Raw genomic sequence first — 18716 nt, 5'->3', positions numbered from 1 at the left:
CCTACTGTAATCTTCATTTCAGACCTTTAGAACCAAAAGAGGATTTGGGACTCCTCATTTCTCTTCCATAGAAGAGAGGAGGAAGGATTCTGCCAGGACCAGGACCCAGAGCTGGGCTTCCAGCTGGGTTCTGTGATGCTCAGGCACCAAGTAATGACCAGTCTAAAGCTGATAAACAAGGAGCCACTGTCCTACTTGGAGCTCCACTTGCTGAATGATTTATTCGCGAGGCACTTAAGAGACTGTACCGCATGAAAAGCCAGATCAGTGGTGTATTTGGGAAGGTGGCTCTAAAACTCAATGGCTGCTTTCTACCCAGTAGCTACGAGAGTGGGAGGTCAGAAGGGGGGTCCATGCTCAACCCACTCCCCAATGGTCTCTCAGAAGCCCCATGCGTACACACCGCAGTTAGCGTCCCCTCCAAAGGCCAGTGGGCAGATGCAGTGGTAGTCGTCCAGACCTTTCGGAATACACGTGCCTCCATTCTGGCAGGGCTGCGAGTCACAAGCACCTACCGGAGAGATGCTCACTAATAGCCAACCACGTTAGTACAGAGGAGAGAAGGGGCTGGCAGCCCGCCCCACCAGCCCCTTCCTTCTCCCTCAGTCCCCTAGGAAACGCCACAACACCTGTAGCAGGAAGGGGAAGGAAGTGACAGGTCCATAAAGGAGAGACTGGGGGTGGCTCTGCTAAATGACACTGTTAGGGATTGAATTGCGCCACCGCCTCCCCCACCCCCGCCCCACCAAAATCTGTTGGAGTCCTAACCCCTATACCTATGGACATAACCTAACATCATGCAATCCTTTTCTATAAGGTAATCTCTGATGATACGTACTCAATCAGTTGAGGACGTGCTAGTGTAGGGTGGATCCTAGACCTAATCACTTCTGAGTTATAAAGAGCAGAATTGACATAGAGACACACAGATGCAGGCAGAAGACAGATGCTATATGATGATGGAGACGGATGATTCTACAAGCTCAGGAACTCCAGGGATCGCTGGCTACTAGAAGCTGAAAAGGTGCCCTGGCAGCACAGTGGTTAAAGAGCTTGGCTGCTCGCTGAAAGGTCCGTGGTTCGAACCCACCAGCCATTCTGCAGGAGAAAAATGTGGCAGTCTGTTTCTGTAAAGATTTATAGCCTTGGAAACCCTATGAGGGCAATTCTGTCCTTTCCTACTGGGTCACTATGAGTCGGAATTTATTTTTTTGGAGCTGAAACAGACAAAGACCCCTCCTCCTAGAGCCATGCCCTGAATTCTGACTTCTAGCCTTCTGAACTGTGGGAAAATAAATGTTCTCTAAAGCCTCCCACTTGAGGTATTTGTTACAGCAGCATGAGGTAACTCAGACACTCATTGGTGGCTTGGTGAGGCCCTGAGTTTGAATTCCAAGGCTCAGCCCAGGATGTGCCAACCGAGCCTGGCTCCTGGCTCATACTGGTAGCAAACGCCTTTACTAACCCATGGCTGCAGAGAAGCCTTAGGGAACTCAGGGTGCCTGTGATAGTGAGCTGGTGTGGGGCCTGAGCCTTGGTAAGGATGAAGACCTCAGATGCCTCAAGGTCACTGCCTGGGAGTCCTAAGACTCAGGGACAGCCAGCCATGGTGCTGATGGGGCCATTTCTTCATTAAGTTTGACATGTGTTGTTGTCATTACGTGCCATCGAGTCAGTTCTGACCTATAGCGACCCTATGTACAATAGAAGGGAACACTGCCCAGTCCTGCACCATCCTCACAATTGTTATGTTTGAGCCTACTGTTGCAGCCACTATATCAATCCATCTTGGTGAGAGTTTTCCTCTTCTTTGCTGACTCTCTACTTTACCAAGCGTGATGTCCTTCTCCAGGGACTGATCCCTCCTGACTACACGTACAAAGTACAGGCAACGTAGTCTCACCATCCTTGCTTCTAAGGACCATTCTGGCTGTACTTCTTCCAAGACAGATTTGTTCGTTCTTTTGGCAGTCCATAGCATATTCAATATTCTTTGCCAACACCACGATTCAAAGGTGTCAACTCTTCTTCCATCTTTCTTAGTCATTGTCCAGGTTTCACATGCCTATGAGGCGATTGAAAATACCATGGCTTGGGTCAGGCACGCCTTAATCTTCAAGGTGACATCTTTGTCTTTAAACACTTTAAAGAGGTCTTTTGCAGCAGATTTGCCCAATACAATGCATCTCTTTTTTTTCTTGACTGCTGCATCCATGGGTGTTCATTGTGGATCCAAGTAAAATGAAATCCTTGATAACTTCAATCTCTTCTTTGTTTACCATGATGTTGCTTATTGGTCCAGCTGTGAGAATTTTTGTTTTCTTTATATTGAGGTATAATCCGTACTTAAGGCTTTGGTCTTTTGATCTTCATTAGTAAGTGCTTCCAGTCCTCTTCACTTTCAGCAAGCAAGGTTGTGTCATCTGCATAACGCAGGTTGTTAATGAGTCTTCCTCCAGTCCCGATGCCCCGTTGTTCTTCATACAGTCCAGCTTCTTGGATTATCTGCTCAGCATACAGATTGAATAGATATGGTGAAAGGATACAACCCGGACTTTAAACTATGCAGTCTCCCCTTTTTCTGTTAAAGTGACTGCCTCTTGGTCTATGTACAGGTACAGGTTCCTCATGAGCGCAGTTAAGTGTTCTGGAATTCCCATTCTTCACAATGATATCCATCATTTGTTATGATCCACACAGTCGAATGCCTTCGCATAGTCAATAAGACACAGGTAAACATCTTTCTGGTATTCTCTGCTTTCAGCCAGGATCCATCTGACATCAGCAATGATATCTTTGGTTCCACGTCCTCTTCTAAAAATCTGGCTTGAATTTCTGGCAGTTCCCTGTCAATGTACTGCTGCAGCCAACATGTGGATGTTCTCAGTAGCCTCTGCAGCTGTGTGGCAGTGCAGTGAGGCTTCCAGCCCTGGGGTCAGGCGGCTCAGCCGTGAGCCTGCTCCTTCTCCACTGACTTGGCCGTGTTAACTAACCTCTTCAAGTTTGGGTTTTATCTTAAAAAGGGTGATCACTGAGCTTACTCCAGTGTTACGAGAATTAAGTGAATTAATCCACGTAATGTGCTCAACACAAAGCAAGCATTCTGTCTTAGTTATCTAGTGCTGCTATAACAGAAATACCACAAGCGGATGGTGTCTTAGTCACCTAGTGCTGCTATAACAGAAATACCACAAGTCGCTGGCTTTAACGAACAGCAGTTTATTTTCTAATAGTTTAGGAGTCTAAATATCCGAATTCAGGGTGCCGGCTCTAGGGGAAGACTCTCTCTGTCTGCTCTGCTCTGGGGGAAGGTCCTTGTCTCTTTTCAATATCTATTCCTAGGTTCCTTGGTGATCATGTGGCATAGCTTCCCCTGTGTTCGTGCTTGCTTGCTTGCTTAATCTGCTCTTTTGCATCTCAAAAGAGATTGATTTAAGATACACCCTACACTAATACTGCCTCATTAACATAAAGAAAACCTATTCCCAAATGGGATTATAACAGAGGTAGCTGCAACATGTATTTTTGAGGGACACAATTCAACCCATAAGACATTCCATAAGAGGTGACACGGTATTTGCTTTTGGATGCAAAGTGCAAACTATGGGTAATGCCTACTCAAAGCTGCTATTTTATACAGGAAGCCACAGCCATTCCAAACTGTTCGCCCTGACAACCTGCAGCCAATATCTGAGGTCTTTGTCCATTTTCTCATCTGCAAAATGCAGTCATTACCCTATGGTCTCCTCCCAAGGCTGTAGACATCAAACAGGATCTTTGGGTGCTCATGTGTCATGTATTCAAGGGGCCTGATAGGCTGCCAGGTGTGGTTATTACTGGGATTGGCAGTTTCTGTCCTTTTGGCTTAAAAAAATACTAATATAATGCTTGGTTGTGACTAAAGTGTACACTTTTCAAAGGCAGACATTATTGAGGCTGGCTCTGGGCCCCTAGCCTGCTGTCCCTCAGCTGGAGTACCATGGAAACCAGCCAGGGGGCTCATTAGTGGCAGCAGCGGCCTTTAATTGGGCATCTACTATGTGCCAGGCAATGTGCAGAGGACTTTACGTGCACAGTCTCATTTCATTGTCACAACAGCCCTATGAGGTGGGTACTGTAAAAACCTCATTTTACAAATGAGGAAGCTGAAGTTCAATGAAAGACGTCACGTGACAAAGGTCAGATAGTTGACAAGGGGCAGAACCAGGACTCAGACCCAGACCACTCTGGTTCCCAAACCGTAAGTCCTAATACTGAGCAGGAACCACCCTGCTTTCAGTTTCTAGCACATTTCAGAGGCCAGTGATGTTGAAACTTTAAAACTCTTGAAGGAGATGCCAAGAGGTCACCTGGCCTTGGGTAGGTGCCTCCACCCTGGCTGTGTGGGAAGCTCGTTGGCTCTGCTTCTGGGCTCCACACCTGCATCACCAGTAGCACGTCCACACAGGACTGATGGCAACACACTCAGAGCAGAGTCTGTGCCCCCAGGTTGGTGGGTGCACTAGATCCCAGGAGTGGAGTGGGAAGGGCGCACTGTTGCATAATGACGTAAAGTCGCCTGTTTGGAGTGCTAAGGCTGACAAGGCACTTCCATGGGCATTTGCTTACTGAATCCTCACTACGCTTCCATGTAGGATACCCCCTAAGATCAAGAACAGGAAACTGGGAATTCCAGATATAGGGCAAGCATTGTGCCCATTTCACGGAGGAGGACACTGAGGCTCAGGTAGCTTGCCCTGAGTTCAACACTGGATTGAGACCTTCTGTCTGCAAAGCTGGTGCTCAGTCCACAGCCCTTGCTGCCTCTCATCAGTGCAAGGGGCACGGGCGGGGGTGTCACTCTGTGCTCAGTGAGAAAATATCAGTGAGTGAGTGAGGCGCGAATACGCATGCGCACGCTTCGCTGCCTCGGAAGTGGAGTTAAATGCCCGCCCCTCTCTCCCGGCTCCTCATTTCTGCCCCAGGACTATCAACGCCCCTTTAAAAAACCAGACTGGTCCCAGGACCCAGAGAGAGCAAGCTAATCCAAGAGGCAGACCGTACCTGGGCAGGTGGTCCTGTAGCAGGTGGCGGGCTGGCTTAGGAACACTCTCCTCCAGCTACAAAGGACAGAAAATGGTGGAAGAGGTCAAAGGCTTAAGAGGAGGTCAAAAACATAGAAGAGCTTTAAAAAGCACTAAAATCTGATACAAGATTCCAACGTAGGAGGAGGCCAAGGGAAGTTCCTTCAGAGTTATTTTCTTTCTTAATTCTACTCCAACTTTTATCTGTACCTAGAGTAGGGAATGTTTCAAACTACCTAGAGACAAAAAAAAAAAAGGTAACATGAGCCAGCTATCATAATATGAAGAAGACCCAGTGGTTACACGCTCGGCTGCTAACCGAAGGGTCAGTGGTTAGAACTCACCCGCCGCTCCGTGTAAGAAAAGGCCTGGCAATCTGCTCCAATAAAGACTGACAGCCTTGGAAACCCTATGGGGCAGTTCTACTTCGTCCTATAGGGTCACTATGAGTTGGAATCAACTTGGCAGCAACGAGTTTATCATAATAGTGAAGTCTGTGGTCAAAACTCCAAACTGTGGGAACAGTTTTCTGTTATGAGTTACTTTCTGGGAACAACATGATGCAGTAGAGGGAAAAATACTGGAAATAAGGCAACAGGATTCTGGCTGTGTGACTCCGGGCAAGTTATTTTCCTTCTCTGGTCTTCAAGTCCCTCTTCTATATAATACATCTATCTGTAGTTTTCAACTGCACTCCTTGGAGCTTTGGACTGAGGGGACAGGGACTGAGTGGCTAGGGCCCAGGCCTCCTCATCGCCATAGCGCCCCTCATCCCAAATGCACTGCTTCTATCTGATCTGCACAAGGGGCCTGTGGGGCTCCATTGCACAAAATGATTTATGAACCACCTGATTCACCTTCTAAGGTCTATCTGAGCCCTAATGTCCTGTGATAACACAGCAGCCACTACTCCTGGGTGGCCTGCATGTGCCAGGCATCCCCGTTGTTACCTCGTCTATCAGATGGGAAACGGGTTCAGATGGCTGAGTTAGGTCGCTCAAAGTCACACTGTTACTAGAAGGCAGTAGAGCTGGGATCCAGATGCTGACTCCAAAGCCCGAGCCCTCTGCCCTCTGGGTTAGCCTCTGTGACAGGCCCTGCTGCAGCAGGGAGGTCCCTCGTCCCACGGACAGGAAGCCCGCCTCTTGGCTGGCAGCAGCCCCAGGGATGGCATCACCTAAGCAGACTCTTTGGGCTTTGGCCAACAAAGGTCTCCAAAGAGGGCTTCTTCCAACAAGATCCCACCGCGGGCTGCTCCTCCAGGGGCAGGTGAACTGGACTCACCTCTAGGGCAGGGTTTTTTGGGGTAAAATGTCCACTTGGGATAAATCCAGGTCAATTAAGAACTCAAGGAGTTGCTGGAACAAAAAGTTTGCTAAGCTGCCAGCTCATTAAGGAGATCTTCTTCCCCTCTAGCTTTGAATGCTAATGACCTCATAAAACTACAAGTCCTAACAGAAAGCTCCGTGGGAACTGCCCCCTTCCCCACCCCACCATGCACCTGGAATCAGCATTCTGGGTAGGTGCTGTTGACAGCCTCCACCTGGATCTGCACACAGCTCACTCCCTTACCTCCCCCAGGTGTGGACTCAGCCGCCACATCCTCTGCGAGGCCTTCCCTGGCCTCTTTATGCAAGATGGCAATCCGGCTCCAACCACTCACCTCCGCCACCCTGTCCCCAACCCCGCATTACTTTTCTCCACAGCACTTACCACCACCAAGAGTGGATGTTATGTATCATGTTCGCTGCCTGCCCCCTTGCAATGTCAGCCCAGTGAGGGCAGGTTTGTTGCTGAGATGTTTGCTCTGAACCTCCAGATCCTGGGACAGTGCCGGGGGGATAGGAGTTCCCTGGTGAGTATTTCTTGACTGAGCGAGTTGACTAAGAGTGTCTGATATGCAGGTTTATCTTTCTAGAAGCTTACAGGATTAATGCACTGTATGTATGAACTCACTCGATGCTCAAGCATCCCTAACAAGGTAGGTACTGGTATCATCTCCTTAGGCACCCAGGCTGGCTGCTGCTGAGACATTGACACTGAGGTGCTCTCTAACCCTCCCTGTTCCCCAGAGCACTGTCCCTGGCTTCCTCCCAGGTCTCTTCTCGCCCCGTCACACGCTCTGTGGCACAACCTTGAAGAGCTGTTGTCCCTGCAGCTCATCAGTGTGTGGCAGTGGGTGGGGGGCTCTCATCTCCCATCCCCCCAGCCATGGCCTTGCAGACACACCTGTAGAAGGGACAGCGAGAGGCCAGCACAGCGTTAGTCCGCGGTGATCCTCTCCAGCATGGGGCACTGCCGTCATGCTCCCTGACCGTCTCCAGCATCTTGCGCTCACAGGGGTGGGGCTCCACTCTGCAGGCTTTGTGCACACACATCCAAGAAGACTGGGTCATGCCTCTGGCCTCCAACCCTGCTCCCCTGAGCAGCAGCTCCTGGGGGCACACCTCCACCCTCAGCCCTGGCTACTGCTGCTTCTCTAGAGACAAGGGTGTGTGTGCATGTGTGTGTTCCTGCTCTGCCCGTTTGGCTGGGCCCCCAGGCTCTGGACACCTGCTCTGCTCAGGCCTCACTCCTTACAACCCCTCCCCAACCACTTTTTCTATCATGTGCACATGTGTACGTTTTATATAGTGGACATCACTCTAGCTCCTGGGGGACCCTGACGAAGCCACTAAGAATACAAGACCTCACCCTAGACCCCAAGCCTCCTCCCCACTCCCCTTGCATCTTGGCCCCTTTCCTCTAGCAGGGACAGGCACAGGGCACACACAGAGCCCTGCCAGATGCTGGGTCCCAAGCCCTGGGCCACGCTACTCCCACGGACACATACGCTCAGGGCTCCCAGCTAAGAAACCCACAGGGCCCAATATGGGAAGGCGAAAAACTAGCAAATAGAAACAAAAAAGAAGTCCCACCAGCTTCCACCACTGTTTCTCTCACCCTTCCTCCCTGAGGGGGCTCCTGGGTCCTGACCTCTTGCTTCGGTGACCCCTGCTCCCCAACACCCCATTTCCCTCCCCCCAGCCCGAAGGGTCTTACCTGGCGGGGCAACGGTGCAGATGGCTGTGCTGCCGAGGGTGCTGAAGAGGCCATTGGTGGCGTCCTCCACCTGCTCAGCAAACAGCACGTGCTGCTCCCTGGGCTCACTGGCCAGCACCTGCAGCTCCTCCCACCTGTCCCAGCACCACCAAGAAGTTACAAAGGCTCATGGTCACCCTCTTCCTGGCCGCCCTGCCTCCCAGACCACAGGCTCCTAGTGCATGACAACCTACCCCCTGGTCCAGAGGCCACTTAGCTACAGTGTGTCCATTTAAGACACAGGTAAGGACCCAGATGTGAGCCCCCAAAGGACCTCAAGGCAGCCCAGAAGTAGGTCACATTGTGTGTATGCTGAAACGTGTGAACCTCCCTCAGAGAGCCTTCTGTTCTTCCCTCAGACCCATCCCTAGCACATTCATTTGTCTGGCTTTGTAGCCCATGGCTGATGAGAAAAAACATTAGTCAGAAAGGACATGAAGGGAAGTGGCTCCAGTTGGTAGCAAGACAAGAGCAACTCATCACAGAAAGAAAGGTGGCCTGCTTTTGGCACCCTCCTCGATTCTTCTCTCACACACCCTGCATGCAATTCACTAGCCGCCCCATTGCTCTGTCCTCACAGCGTATCCTGAGCCCAACCTCTCCTCACCCTCACCGGCCACAGCTGCTTCCCTGCTATAAGCCGCCATTTTCCTTCACGGGAGCCGCTCCAAAGGCCTCCCACCTGGTCTTCTCACTTCCCTTCTTGTCTCCCCACCAGTCTGTTCTCCACACAAAAGCCAGTGTGATTTTCTAAAAATATAAGTCAATTCATGGCATCCCCTGGCTCGAAACCCTCCAAAGTCTTCCCACCCAACTCCCATGAGCTCCAATGTCTTTATCATCACCCACAGGATCTCCAGGATCAGGCTCCTGCCCGTCCCAGTGAAGCTACACAAGTTCGTGAGTTTCTATATTTGCCCAAATAGATTGGAACTGGCTTTCTAACATTTGCAACCGAGTGTTCAGACCAAACCAAAGACAACACACACTCTCAGACAGTGCACTAGTGCCAAAACGGCAAAGTAAGGAAAAGACAAATCCATGAAGGACCAGGGTGTCTTGTCCAGCTCGCCTGTCTTCCCATGCTATGGTCTCTCTCAGCTGTGTCACGGTCCCCAGGTTGATGCACAGGGCTGGCCCAGAATGGCTAAGCCTCTTACCTGGGAAACTGGACCCCCACAGCAAACACGGTGATGCCACTCTCCTTCAGCTGCTTGGCTGGCAGAGCGACCTGCCCTTGGGACTTCCCATCTGTGACCACGATGAGGATCTGGGGCACAGAGGCATTCCTGCCCCCTGGGAACCCTTTGCACAGAAGGTATTTCAAAGCCAGGCCTGTCTCTGTGCTCCCTCCTCTGAGGGCACCAAAAAGAAAAAGGAAGAAAAAACAGTGGTCAGAGCAGAGGGCTGCGGCGTAGAGGGGAGCTGCCATTTGGAGCGCCAAGGGAGCAGAAAACAGTGATTCATCACAATGGCTTTTAGGTTACTGACTTGTGACAGCCAGTCCCAGCCGCTGCCGAATCTTTCAACGGATGATGACACGTCCAAGCCTGAGCAACATCATGGAGGCTGGCAGAATCGCTACAGTTATTAACTGTGTGCACAGAGAAAGCCCTGCTAGGTCGTCATTCTGAAACATTGACTGCGGTCGGGGGGCACATCTATACTCAGACTGTCCACCATTACAGCAATTCCTGCCTGTAACTCCACCACACAGAGGCATGGATGGCCGTTCTTTTAACATGGAAACATTCAACTAACAAAAGGCACGGGCATTCTTGTGTGTATGTGTGAGTGAACGCATGTGTATGTGTAAATGTGTGTATGTATATGAACATGCAGATGGCGTATTAATATGTATACGTGTCTGTGAACATGTGTACTATGTGAACGCATGTGCACGTGTGAACTGTGTATATGTATGAAGGTCTGTATACGTGTGAATGTCTATGTGATGCATGTGTATGTGTGTATGTATTTTTAACCTAACACGAAAAAATTTTTATTTCTCATGCAAGTCTAATATGGGTCTTCCTGTCCAGGCATTTCTCCTGGGTGGCTCACCTCTAAGCAGCTACGCAGGGATCCAGGTTCCTTCCCTTTTGTGATTCCACCTTCCTCTAATTCCTCTCCATTCAGCAGAGAGAGAGGAAAAAGAGCCTGTAAGATCGTGCTTGGGAAGAATTTATGGACAAGTCCTAGAATGTTCTTAACTTTTATTGCTTTCTTTCTTAAATGAACTCTTAAAAGGTAATTCTCTTTGTGGAGCTTCACTAAGTTAAGAAATGCAACAAGAGTTGACAACTTCTAGAATTAAGACTCAAAACCTGTAAATTTATATAGGTATCTACATCAATTAATAACTTTTATCAATCCATTACTGTTTATTGTGAATCCACTATAATAAAAGACAGTGAAAGGGAGACCAGAAAGTATAACATGAACCCACCCTCAAAGAACTCCTGGTCTAGTTAAATACAACCCCCAAGGGAGAAGGTAACAGACAAGGCAGCAAATGATAAATACCCACCAGAGGACATCAATAATAAGGGTGCTGCAGAGGGAGTTCGTGGTGGGTGCAGCTGCCCGGGACAGGCTCCTGAGGGGAAGGATGTATGAACAGGGTCTTGGTGAATCAGCTGACCAAGAAAAGAGGAGGTCATGTGAATCAGGGGAAGGGTGTGAGCAAACACGACCTGAGCTCTGAGGCTAGCGAGCAGAGCTTGACTTGGGCAATAGGTTTGCCAAAGAGGGGCATGCGATGTCGTTGGATCTCAAATGCACCGTCAGCGGTCTCACAGGCTGTGCTGGCCCTCATATTAGACACCAAAGACAACCAAGAAGATTCCGATTCCTGCGAATACTCCTACCTTCACCAATCCTTCTGTGTCTGCAAAGACTCCTGGGTGGGCAGACTGCCTTCCCATGTCTAAGGGATAGCCTTAGTGCTCAACGTCTGCTATGTGCCAGACACTTCACGTGCCGAATCGACTGCTGTTGATTTCAACTCATGGTGACCCCATGTGTGTCACAGTAGACCTGAGCTCCATAGGTCTTCCAGTGGCTGGTTTTTCAGAAGTAAATCACCAGGCATTTCTTTCAAGACACTTCCAAGTGGACTCGAACTGCCAACCTTTCAGTCAGCAGTGAGTATGTTAACTGTTTGCTCCACCCAGGGACTCCATGGACACATTACTAAATGTAATCCTCACATCTATGCTAAAAGGTACCATTACTGTTACCCTCATTTCACACATGAGAAAACCACCAGAGAAGAGTACTAATAACTGCTGATATTTATTAAGCACTTACCATATACCAAGCACTATATGTACATATCATATAATTCTCACCTGAGATAGGGGAGTTCAGAGAAGGGGCTTATCTAAGGTCACAGGGATTGTGAGTGCTGGATGCAGAACTTGAACCCTGTGCCCTGCACCTCCAGAGCCCAAGTTCTTAAGCACGCCCTACACAGCCAGTCGAGTCACATGCCTCTTATCCAGTTAGCGGAGGTCAGAACCGGAGTTGAAACCCAGTCAGGCTGATTCTGAAGCCACAGCTATTTACTCTTCAGGGGTCAGCGAGCTAAAGCCCATTGGCCAAATCTGGCCTGCTCTCTGTTTTTGTAAATAAAGTTTTATTGGAACATAGGCATGCCCATTTACTTATGTATTGTTTATGCAGAGACCATATGATCCTCAGGGCCTAAACTGTTCGCTATCTGACCTTTTGCAGAAAACTTTTGCCAATACCTGCTTATACTGTTCTGCCTAAGTGCTCAAGAAACTCTCTTCTCCCCAAAGCCAGGGTGCCCCAGGCCCAGCACGGCCCCGAACTCCCTTACCATCACCCACCTGAGCCGTGGGACGGAGAGCCTCAAGTACAAGCACCTGCTCTCTTGATTGCTGTTGGTTTTTTGTTTGTTTAACAATAGAAAAAAAAATCTGCAATCAACCGTAATGTTTCCTTTTAGGGGAATGATTAAATACATCATGATATCTCAATCCACAGATCATTATATAACCATTAAAAAGGATCAACATGAAAAATAATGCCACTTTATGCAAGTCCAAAAACCAAATTAAGTGAAAAAAAGAACAAAGTGCTTTGTAACTATAATTATTCTAGAAGCTGTGTTTAAATGTTAATGTGGTTTGAAAGAGGCCAGAGAAGGCTATAAAGACTTTGTGCTAAAGTGAAGTGATGAGTATGTGGTATTTCTGGTGTGTTCTCTAAATACAGTAAAACCCCAAAAAAGCTACAGACGGAGCCCAATAAATAAAACCACACAAAACTCAGGGTTGTGTTATTAAGAGATTAATGAAATGACTGGAAAGCCTGCACAGCCAGCTGGCCAAAAGTCCCAGGCATTCAAGGGCCAATCACCAGCCACGTTTTATCTGATTTTATGTTATTATGGGGTGCATTAAAAGGACCAGTCCCTGGAGAAAGACATCATGCTTGGTAAGAGTGGAGGGTTAGGGGAAAAGAGGAAGCCCCTCAACAAGATGGACTGACACAGTGGCTACAACATAGCAATGATTGTGAGGATGAAGGACCGGGCAGCCTTCCATTCTGTTATCCATAGGGTGCCTATGTATTGAAACCAACTTGACGACACCAAACAACAATTATAACAATTTTAAAACTTCTTATTGCAAAGCAGCCCTGTCAGAGTAGGTTCTTCACCATCACAAAACAGGCTTCTGTGGGGTGGCGGAGGGTGTGGCTTTTGTCTGGAAAGACAAGGACTCTGGGATTTGGCTAGAGCTGCCTTAATCAGTTCATCATGTCAAACTTCACAGCAAAAGGAGAACGAGCCCATGGAGGTCAGTGCGTCCACACGGCCAACGTTCCCCTGCTCTGATAAATGGCGTGTCGTTTTCAGTATCCTCAGTTACCCCACAACCATCGCCAAAAATCAATTACGGTTTCCTTAGCTTGTTTGTTGTCTCTCACAGTCGTCCTAGGACACATTAGTGCTAACCACACACATGCCCCAAACGACAGCTGGACTTGTTCAGACGCATCAAGAGGCTTCTTCCTCTACCCGAGCGTCCTCACTAGGGCACGTTCTTAACGCATCTCTGGATTTCATATTGTGAATATTGCTCTCAGGCCCTTGTGTATGACTTTCAACAGAGCTGAGAAGAGGCTCAGCTGATACGATCTGGAGGGCTGGAGGCTGGGAAAGGTGGTCAGAAACAGCCAGGTGGGGCCTATGGTCGACAGCACCAGCCTGGGAAGGAGGGCTAGTGTGACCCTGTGCCCCTGGAGGTGGGTCAGTGGATACTCTCAGCCTCGGTATCCTCCTCTGTAAAATAAGGGGCTTGGAATGGGCACTAGATGATCTCTAAACAACTTTTGTACTAACTCTCTGCAACTTGCTCATTCTTTCAGCGACAGCAGAGCAAAGACATTTGAGTCAAAGTCACCCAAACAGTCCCCGACTTCCATTCCTAAACTGAAACCAACAGGCTACTTTTTCTTCTGCATAAGTTAATATGCATATAATGGGTACAATGTTTCTTTTTTTACAACTTTGCTGAGATATAATTCATATGCCATAAAATTCATCCTTTTAAAGTACAGAGTTCTTTGGGTTTCAGTAGATTCATAGTTGTACAACAATCACCACTATTTAATTTTTAGAACCCTTTCATCAGTCCCCAAAAGAAACCCTGTATCTACTGGCAGTCACTCCCCTCTTCCCCATAGCCCCTGACAACTACTACTCTGCTTTGTCTCTTAGAATTTGCCTATTCAGGACCTTTCGTGTAAGTGGGATCACACGATCCGTGGCCTTTTGTGTCTGGGTTCTTTCACCCAACATAATGTTTTCAAAGTTTATCCATGTCGTACACAGCACATATCAGTACTTCATCCCTTTTCACGGCCAAATAATCTTCCATGGATGGATATACCACATTGTCCTTATCCATTCCACAGCTGATGAACGTTTGAGTTTCCACTTTTGGGCTAATATGAATAATGTTGCTAGGAACATCCATGTACAAGTTTTTGTGTGGGCACATGTCTTCCTTTCTCGAGTACACACCTAGTAGTGGAGTGGCTGCGTCACACGGTAACGCTACGTTTAACGTTTCGAGGTACTGTCGAACTGCTTTCTAAGGCAGCTGCCATCACTTTCCCTTCTCGCCGGCAGTGTATGAGGGTTACAATCTCTCCACACGCTCACCAACACTTGCTATTGTTTTGTCTTTTTGATGCTAGCCATCCTGAGTGGTTGTGACGTAGTATCTCACTGTGGTATTCATTTGCATTTCCCTAATGAGGGAAACCCTGGTGGCGTAGTGGTTAAGTGCTACAGCTGCTAAGCAAAGGGTCAGCAGTTCAAATCCACCAGACGCTCCTTGGAAACTCTATGGGGCAGTTCTACTCTGTCCTATTGGGTCACTATGAGTCGGACTCGACGGCATTGGGTTTGGTTTTTTTTTTTCCCCCTAATGAGCCCTGGTGGCCCAGTAGTTAAGAGCTACAGTGAGCTATGGCTACTAACCAAAAGGTCGCCAGCCACTCCTTGGAAACCCTATGAGGCAGCTCTACTCTGTCCTACAGGGTCGCTTTGAGTCAGAATCAACTCAATGGCAATGGTGTTTTTTTGTTGCTGTTGTTTTAATGACTAATGAAGCTGAGCATCTTTTCATGTGTTTGTTGGCCATATGTATATCTTCTTTGGGGAAATGTCCGTTCATAGGGTTTCTATTTAGGATGAGGAAATGTTCAAAAATTAGATTACTTATAGAGTTGCATAACTCTGTGAATATACTCAAGACTGTTAAATTGTACACTTTAAATGAGTGAATTTTGTGATATGTTACATTATATCTCAGTAAAGCTGTTTTTTCTAAAAAAGGTTAGTGTGCACAATAGTCATGGGTGGGCGGGAGGGCAGAGGCCTGAGCAGAGTGCAGATTCCTAGGCATCGCTGCCCAGAAACTGATTCAGTAAGTCTGGGCCGGGGCCCAGGCATCTGCATTTTTACACACTCTTCCCACAGTTCTGACCCAGGTGGCTTTAGGACTTCACTTTGACAAGTGCTGCTCTTGTAGTCTGGGCCCAGGGTTGGGGGCAGGCTGCAACGGCTCTCTATGGGAGACCAGTTCTTGGAGGCCCCAAGGATAGAAGGGAAAAGAAGAAATGTATATTTTTTGAAACATACTACTATACTTTCTCTTTTGCATTTTCTTGTATTTAACTTGCCCCTCATTCTGCCCAGAGCACCCATGGGCATAGGAAAACCAAAACCCACTGCCGTTGAGTCAATTCCAACTCATAGCAGCCCTGCAGTGGTCAAGAGCTACAGCCGCTAACCAAAAGATCAGCAGTTCAAATCCACCAGCCACTCCTTGGAAACCCTATGGGGGAGCTCTACTCTGTCCTATAGAGTCACCATGAGTTGCTGTGAGTGGGCAGACTAAATGGCTGGGATAAACAGCCTGAGATGAAGTCACTGGGCTTCCCTGTGCCTCCCAGGCCTCCAGAGGTCCCAGTGTGCCCAGTGTGGGGACTCAGCTTGCTGATGGCACCAGTGGGTCTACAGAGGCCTGCACCTGGGAGAAGGACCTCAGAGCTCAGGGCCTTTGCCAGTGGAGGCGATGGCAGTAAATAGGTGGGACCATTGACTTCTATGGGACTCTAGAGAATAGCAGAGCAAGTGGTAACAGAGACTAAGAGGATCTAGACATCAGAGCGTCAAGTGGCAAGTCAAAGTCATTCTGTGAGAGCTTGTGACAAACACTGTATCAGTTCTATATACATACAGATATACATATGTACAAAACATATACACAAAAATACGTGTATTTTGGACATGTTATCAGGAGAGACCAGTCTCTGGAAAAGGACATCATGCTTGGTAAAGTAGACGGTCAGTGATAAAGAGGAAGACCCTCAACAAGATGGACTGACACAGTGGCTGCAACAATGGCCTCAAACATAGCAATGATTGTGAGGGTGGCGCGGACAAGGCAGTGTTTCGTTCTGCTGTATATAGGGTCGCTATGAACCAGAGCCGACTCAATGGCACCTAACAACAACAGCTCGCAATTATAATATACATGTATACATATTTATATATGCATACATGGGATGACTTGAAATGTGAGTAAAGTTACAGCCCTACTAAACATATTTATAAGGTACATGTACACATAAACAGCTATTCATAATTTTTAAAGCACTCTCAGTAATAGAGGAGCACTTAGCCTTTTTATATATATACCTGAAAAAAAAAGTGGCTTAAAGAATGTATAAACCATCCAAGCTGCAGTGGCCACCAGGGACGAACTGAGACTAGAACCCAGTGTACTTCCCACCACTCCACATCTTAACCCCAGTCTCAACCTTCCACAGCCCATTCTTCCAAGTAACTGACAGCTACACACAAGGGCAGCAAATACTTTTTTTTACCTGCTTTGGCATTCCCTTGAGGAGGGAGTCCTGTGTGTACAGCTGGGGTTCAGGAAGCCTGCCACCCACTTTCAGCTCCTACCTTCCCCCTCAGCAAGCTGTAAGGCTGAGAGCCAAGGTCTCATCCTTCAAGGGTGCCATTATAACAGCAGCTGGTGTCTTCCTAAACATGGCATTATCTGATCACACATACTTGAAAACCATCGTCTTGATTTTCGCCTTCACTTCCTGTCGGGTTGAAAACAAATCCAAGGGGAATTCCAGCTGAGGGGCGGAACTGAACTGGAACGCTCCCACTCTGACCTGCAGTAGGAGACAGGGGGCCCAAGACCGGGGTCAAGTCATAGACATTTGTAGGAGGACTCAAGGGACAAGAAAGGTTAACGACCCTGCCTCCTGTCCACTCAACAAATACCAGTGCTGGCGCCATCTCCAATCTCCAAAAAGAAGTTTCCAAAAATCAGGAGGAAAACCTGGAAGCAAATAGTTGCCATCTGCCTGTGTCCTACACTGACAACCCCTAATTTAATCTTCTCAGCCCACATCCTCCAACCAGTTGCCATCAATTCTGACTCATGGTAGTGCCATGTGTGTCAGAGTAGAACTTCTCTCCATAGGGTTTTCACAGCTGCGACTTTTTGGAAACAGATTGCCAGGCCTTTCTTCCCAGGCACTTCTGGATGGGTTCAAATCTCCAACCTTTCAGTTAGCAGCTGAGTGCTTAACTGTGTCACCCAGTGACTCCCTATATTTTCCCTCCCCCGGCAGCTCAACATTCTGGCACCTCTCCTGGCTGGGCCATGAGCCTGGAGGATAGGCTCCCAGCTGCAATTTTCAGCTGTCTCCTGGGCACAGGCACTGTTTTAAGCAAGCTCATACATGATTTCATTGAATCCACACCCATTCAGTACTCACATGCCTGCTGGGGAAACTAAAATTTAGAAGAGGATGCAGATCTTGCCCAAGGCCACACAGCTAGTAAGAAAGGGAAAAAAAAAAAAAAAAAAAAAAACACCTGTTGCCGTCGAGTAGATTCCAACTCATAGTGACCCTACAGGACAGAGTAGAACTGCCCTGTAGGGTTTCCAAGGCTACAATCTTTATGGTAGCAGACTGCCAAATCTTTCTCCTGTGGAGTGGCTGATGGGTTTGAACTACCAACCTTTTGGTTAGCACTTTAACCACTGTACCGCCAGTGCTCCTTGTAAGAAAGGGAGCCAGGACTCAAATCCAGACCATTGGACTTCAGTGCCTATGATCTCCACTGAGGTTCAGTTATGCTCTCCCCTCCTCAGCAGCCAGCACAGGCCTTCAGTAAAATGCACACTGATCCAGCCGGGGGTACTACAGAAGCCAACCACGGCCACCACCAGTCAATTCCTTTGCTGGGTAGTTGGCCCTTCCAGGTGTGCTCTAAGTTAGAGAAAGGCCAAGTCTCCCAACCAGAGGTAGACTGGAGGCCAAGCAGCACCCTAAACTGAGACAAGCAACACTGGAGTTAAAGGTGTCTATGTAATGGAGGGAGCAAGACCCGCTGATGATGCCAAATAGACGTGCGCATCCTCACTGAAAAGGCAGCCCTAGGCAGAAAGTCCAATGTCTTGCAAAACAGAAGGAGGGAAACTGAGGAAAGCCAATATCTGGACTCTTGAAGCACTAGGGTGTTTGAGCAAAGAAGGTTACAAGTATTCAGGTTTCTTCTTGAGAGTCCCAGCCCTGTACCTAATCACTGGCTTTCAAAAACCCCTGGAGAAGCTACACTCCAGCTGCTATTCCCATAACTGGACCCCAATTCTGGTCACCATTTCAAATAGGCCAACTGAGTCACATTTAAGCAATGCCTTAAGTGACTGGCTACTGCCACTACTTGAATTCCTCTACTACATGCCTGGGGTTTGAGAGATGACCAAAGCACTCTGCCACACCAAGCCGGCTGTATCTCCTCCCAGTGAGCTCGGCTCTTTAGCCATTCCTTCCAGATGAAGGAACCATTCAGCATTTTAAGTAGAAAGAAATTTAAGTCTCAGGTGGGCGTGCAGGGGAGGTGGACACTGACAGAGCTGCAGACAAGCTCAGGCAGAAGCTTCTGAGAAGAAAACCTTTCAAGATCTCCCTTGAATTTAAGGTATGATAAAG

The 18716-nt window shown here is 48.1% G+C and overlaps 1 protein-coding gene across 1 annotated transcript in view; it reads right to left on the bottom strand.

The window, feature by feature from the left end:
* Positions 1 to 18716, bottom strand: part of VWA2 (von Willebrand factor A domain containing 2) — a 45960-nt gene that overhangs the window by 5462 nt on the left and 21782 nt on the right. Inside the window, exons 5-10 of the mRNA XM_049855696.1 lie at positions 16774 to 16883; positions 9305 to 9499; positions 8106 to 8239; positions 7293 to 7425; positions 5044 to 5099; positions 404 to 511 (exon numbers count right to left, since the gene is read on the bottom strand). Of these exons, the coding sequence (XP_049711653.1) occupies positions 404 to 511; positions 5044 to 5099; positions 7293 to 7425; positions 8106 to 8239; positions 9305 to 9499; positions 16774 to 16883 (736 nt within the window). The remainder of the gene's footprint in view (positions 1 to 403; positions 512 to 5043; positions 5100 to 7292; positions 7426 to 8105; positions 8240 to 9304; positions 9500 to 16773; positions 16884 to 18716) is intronic.

This window comes from Elephas maximus, chromosome 16 (genome assembly GCF_024166365.1).
Source record: "Elephas maximus indicus isolate mEleMax1 chromosome 16, mEleMax1 primary haplotype, whole genome shotgun sequence".
Taxonomy (NCBI): Eukaryota; Metazoa; Chordata; class Mammalia; order Proboscidea; family Elephantidae; genus Elephas; species Elephas maximus.
Note: the sequence above shows the minus strand (reverse complement) of the source record. Positions and strands in the feature narration are given on the sequence as shown.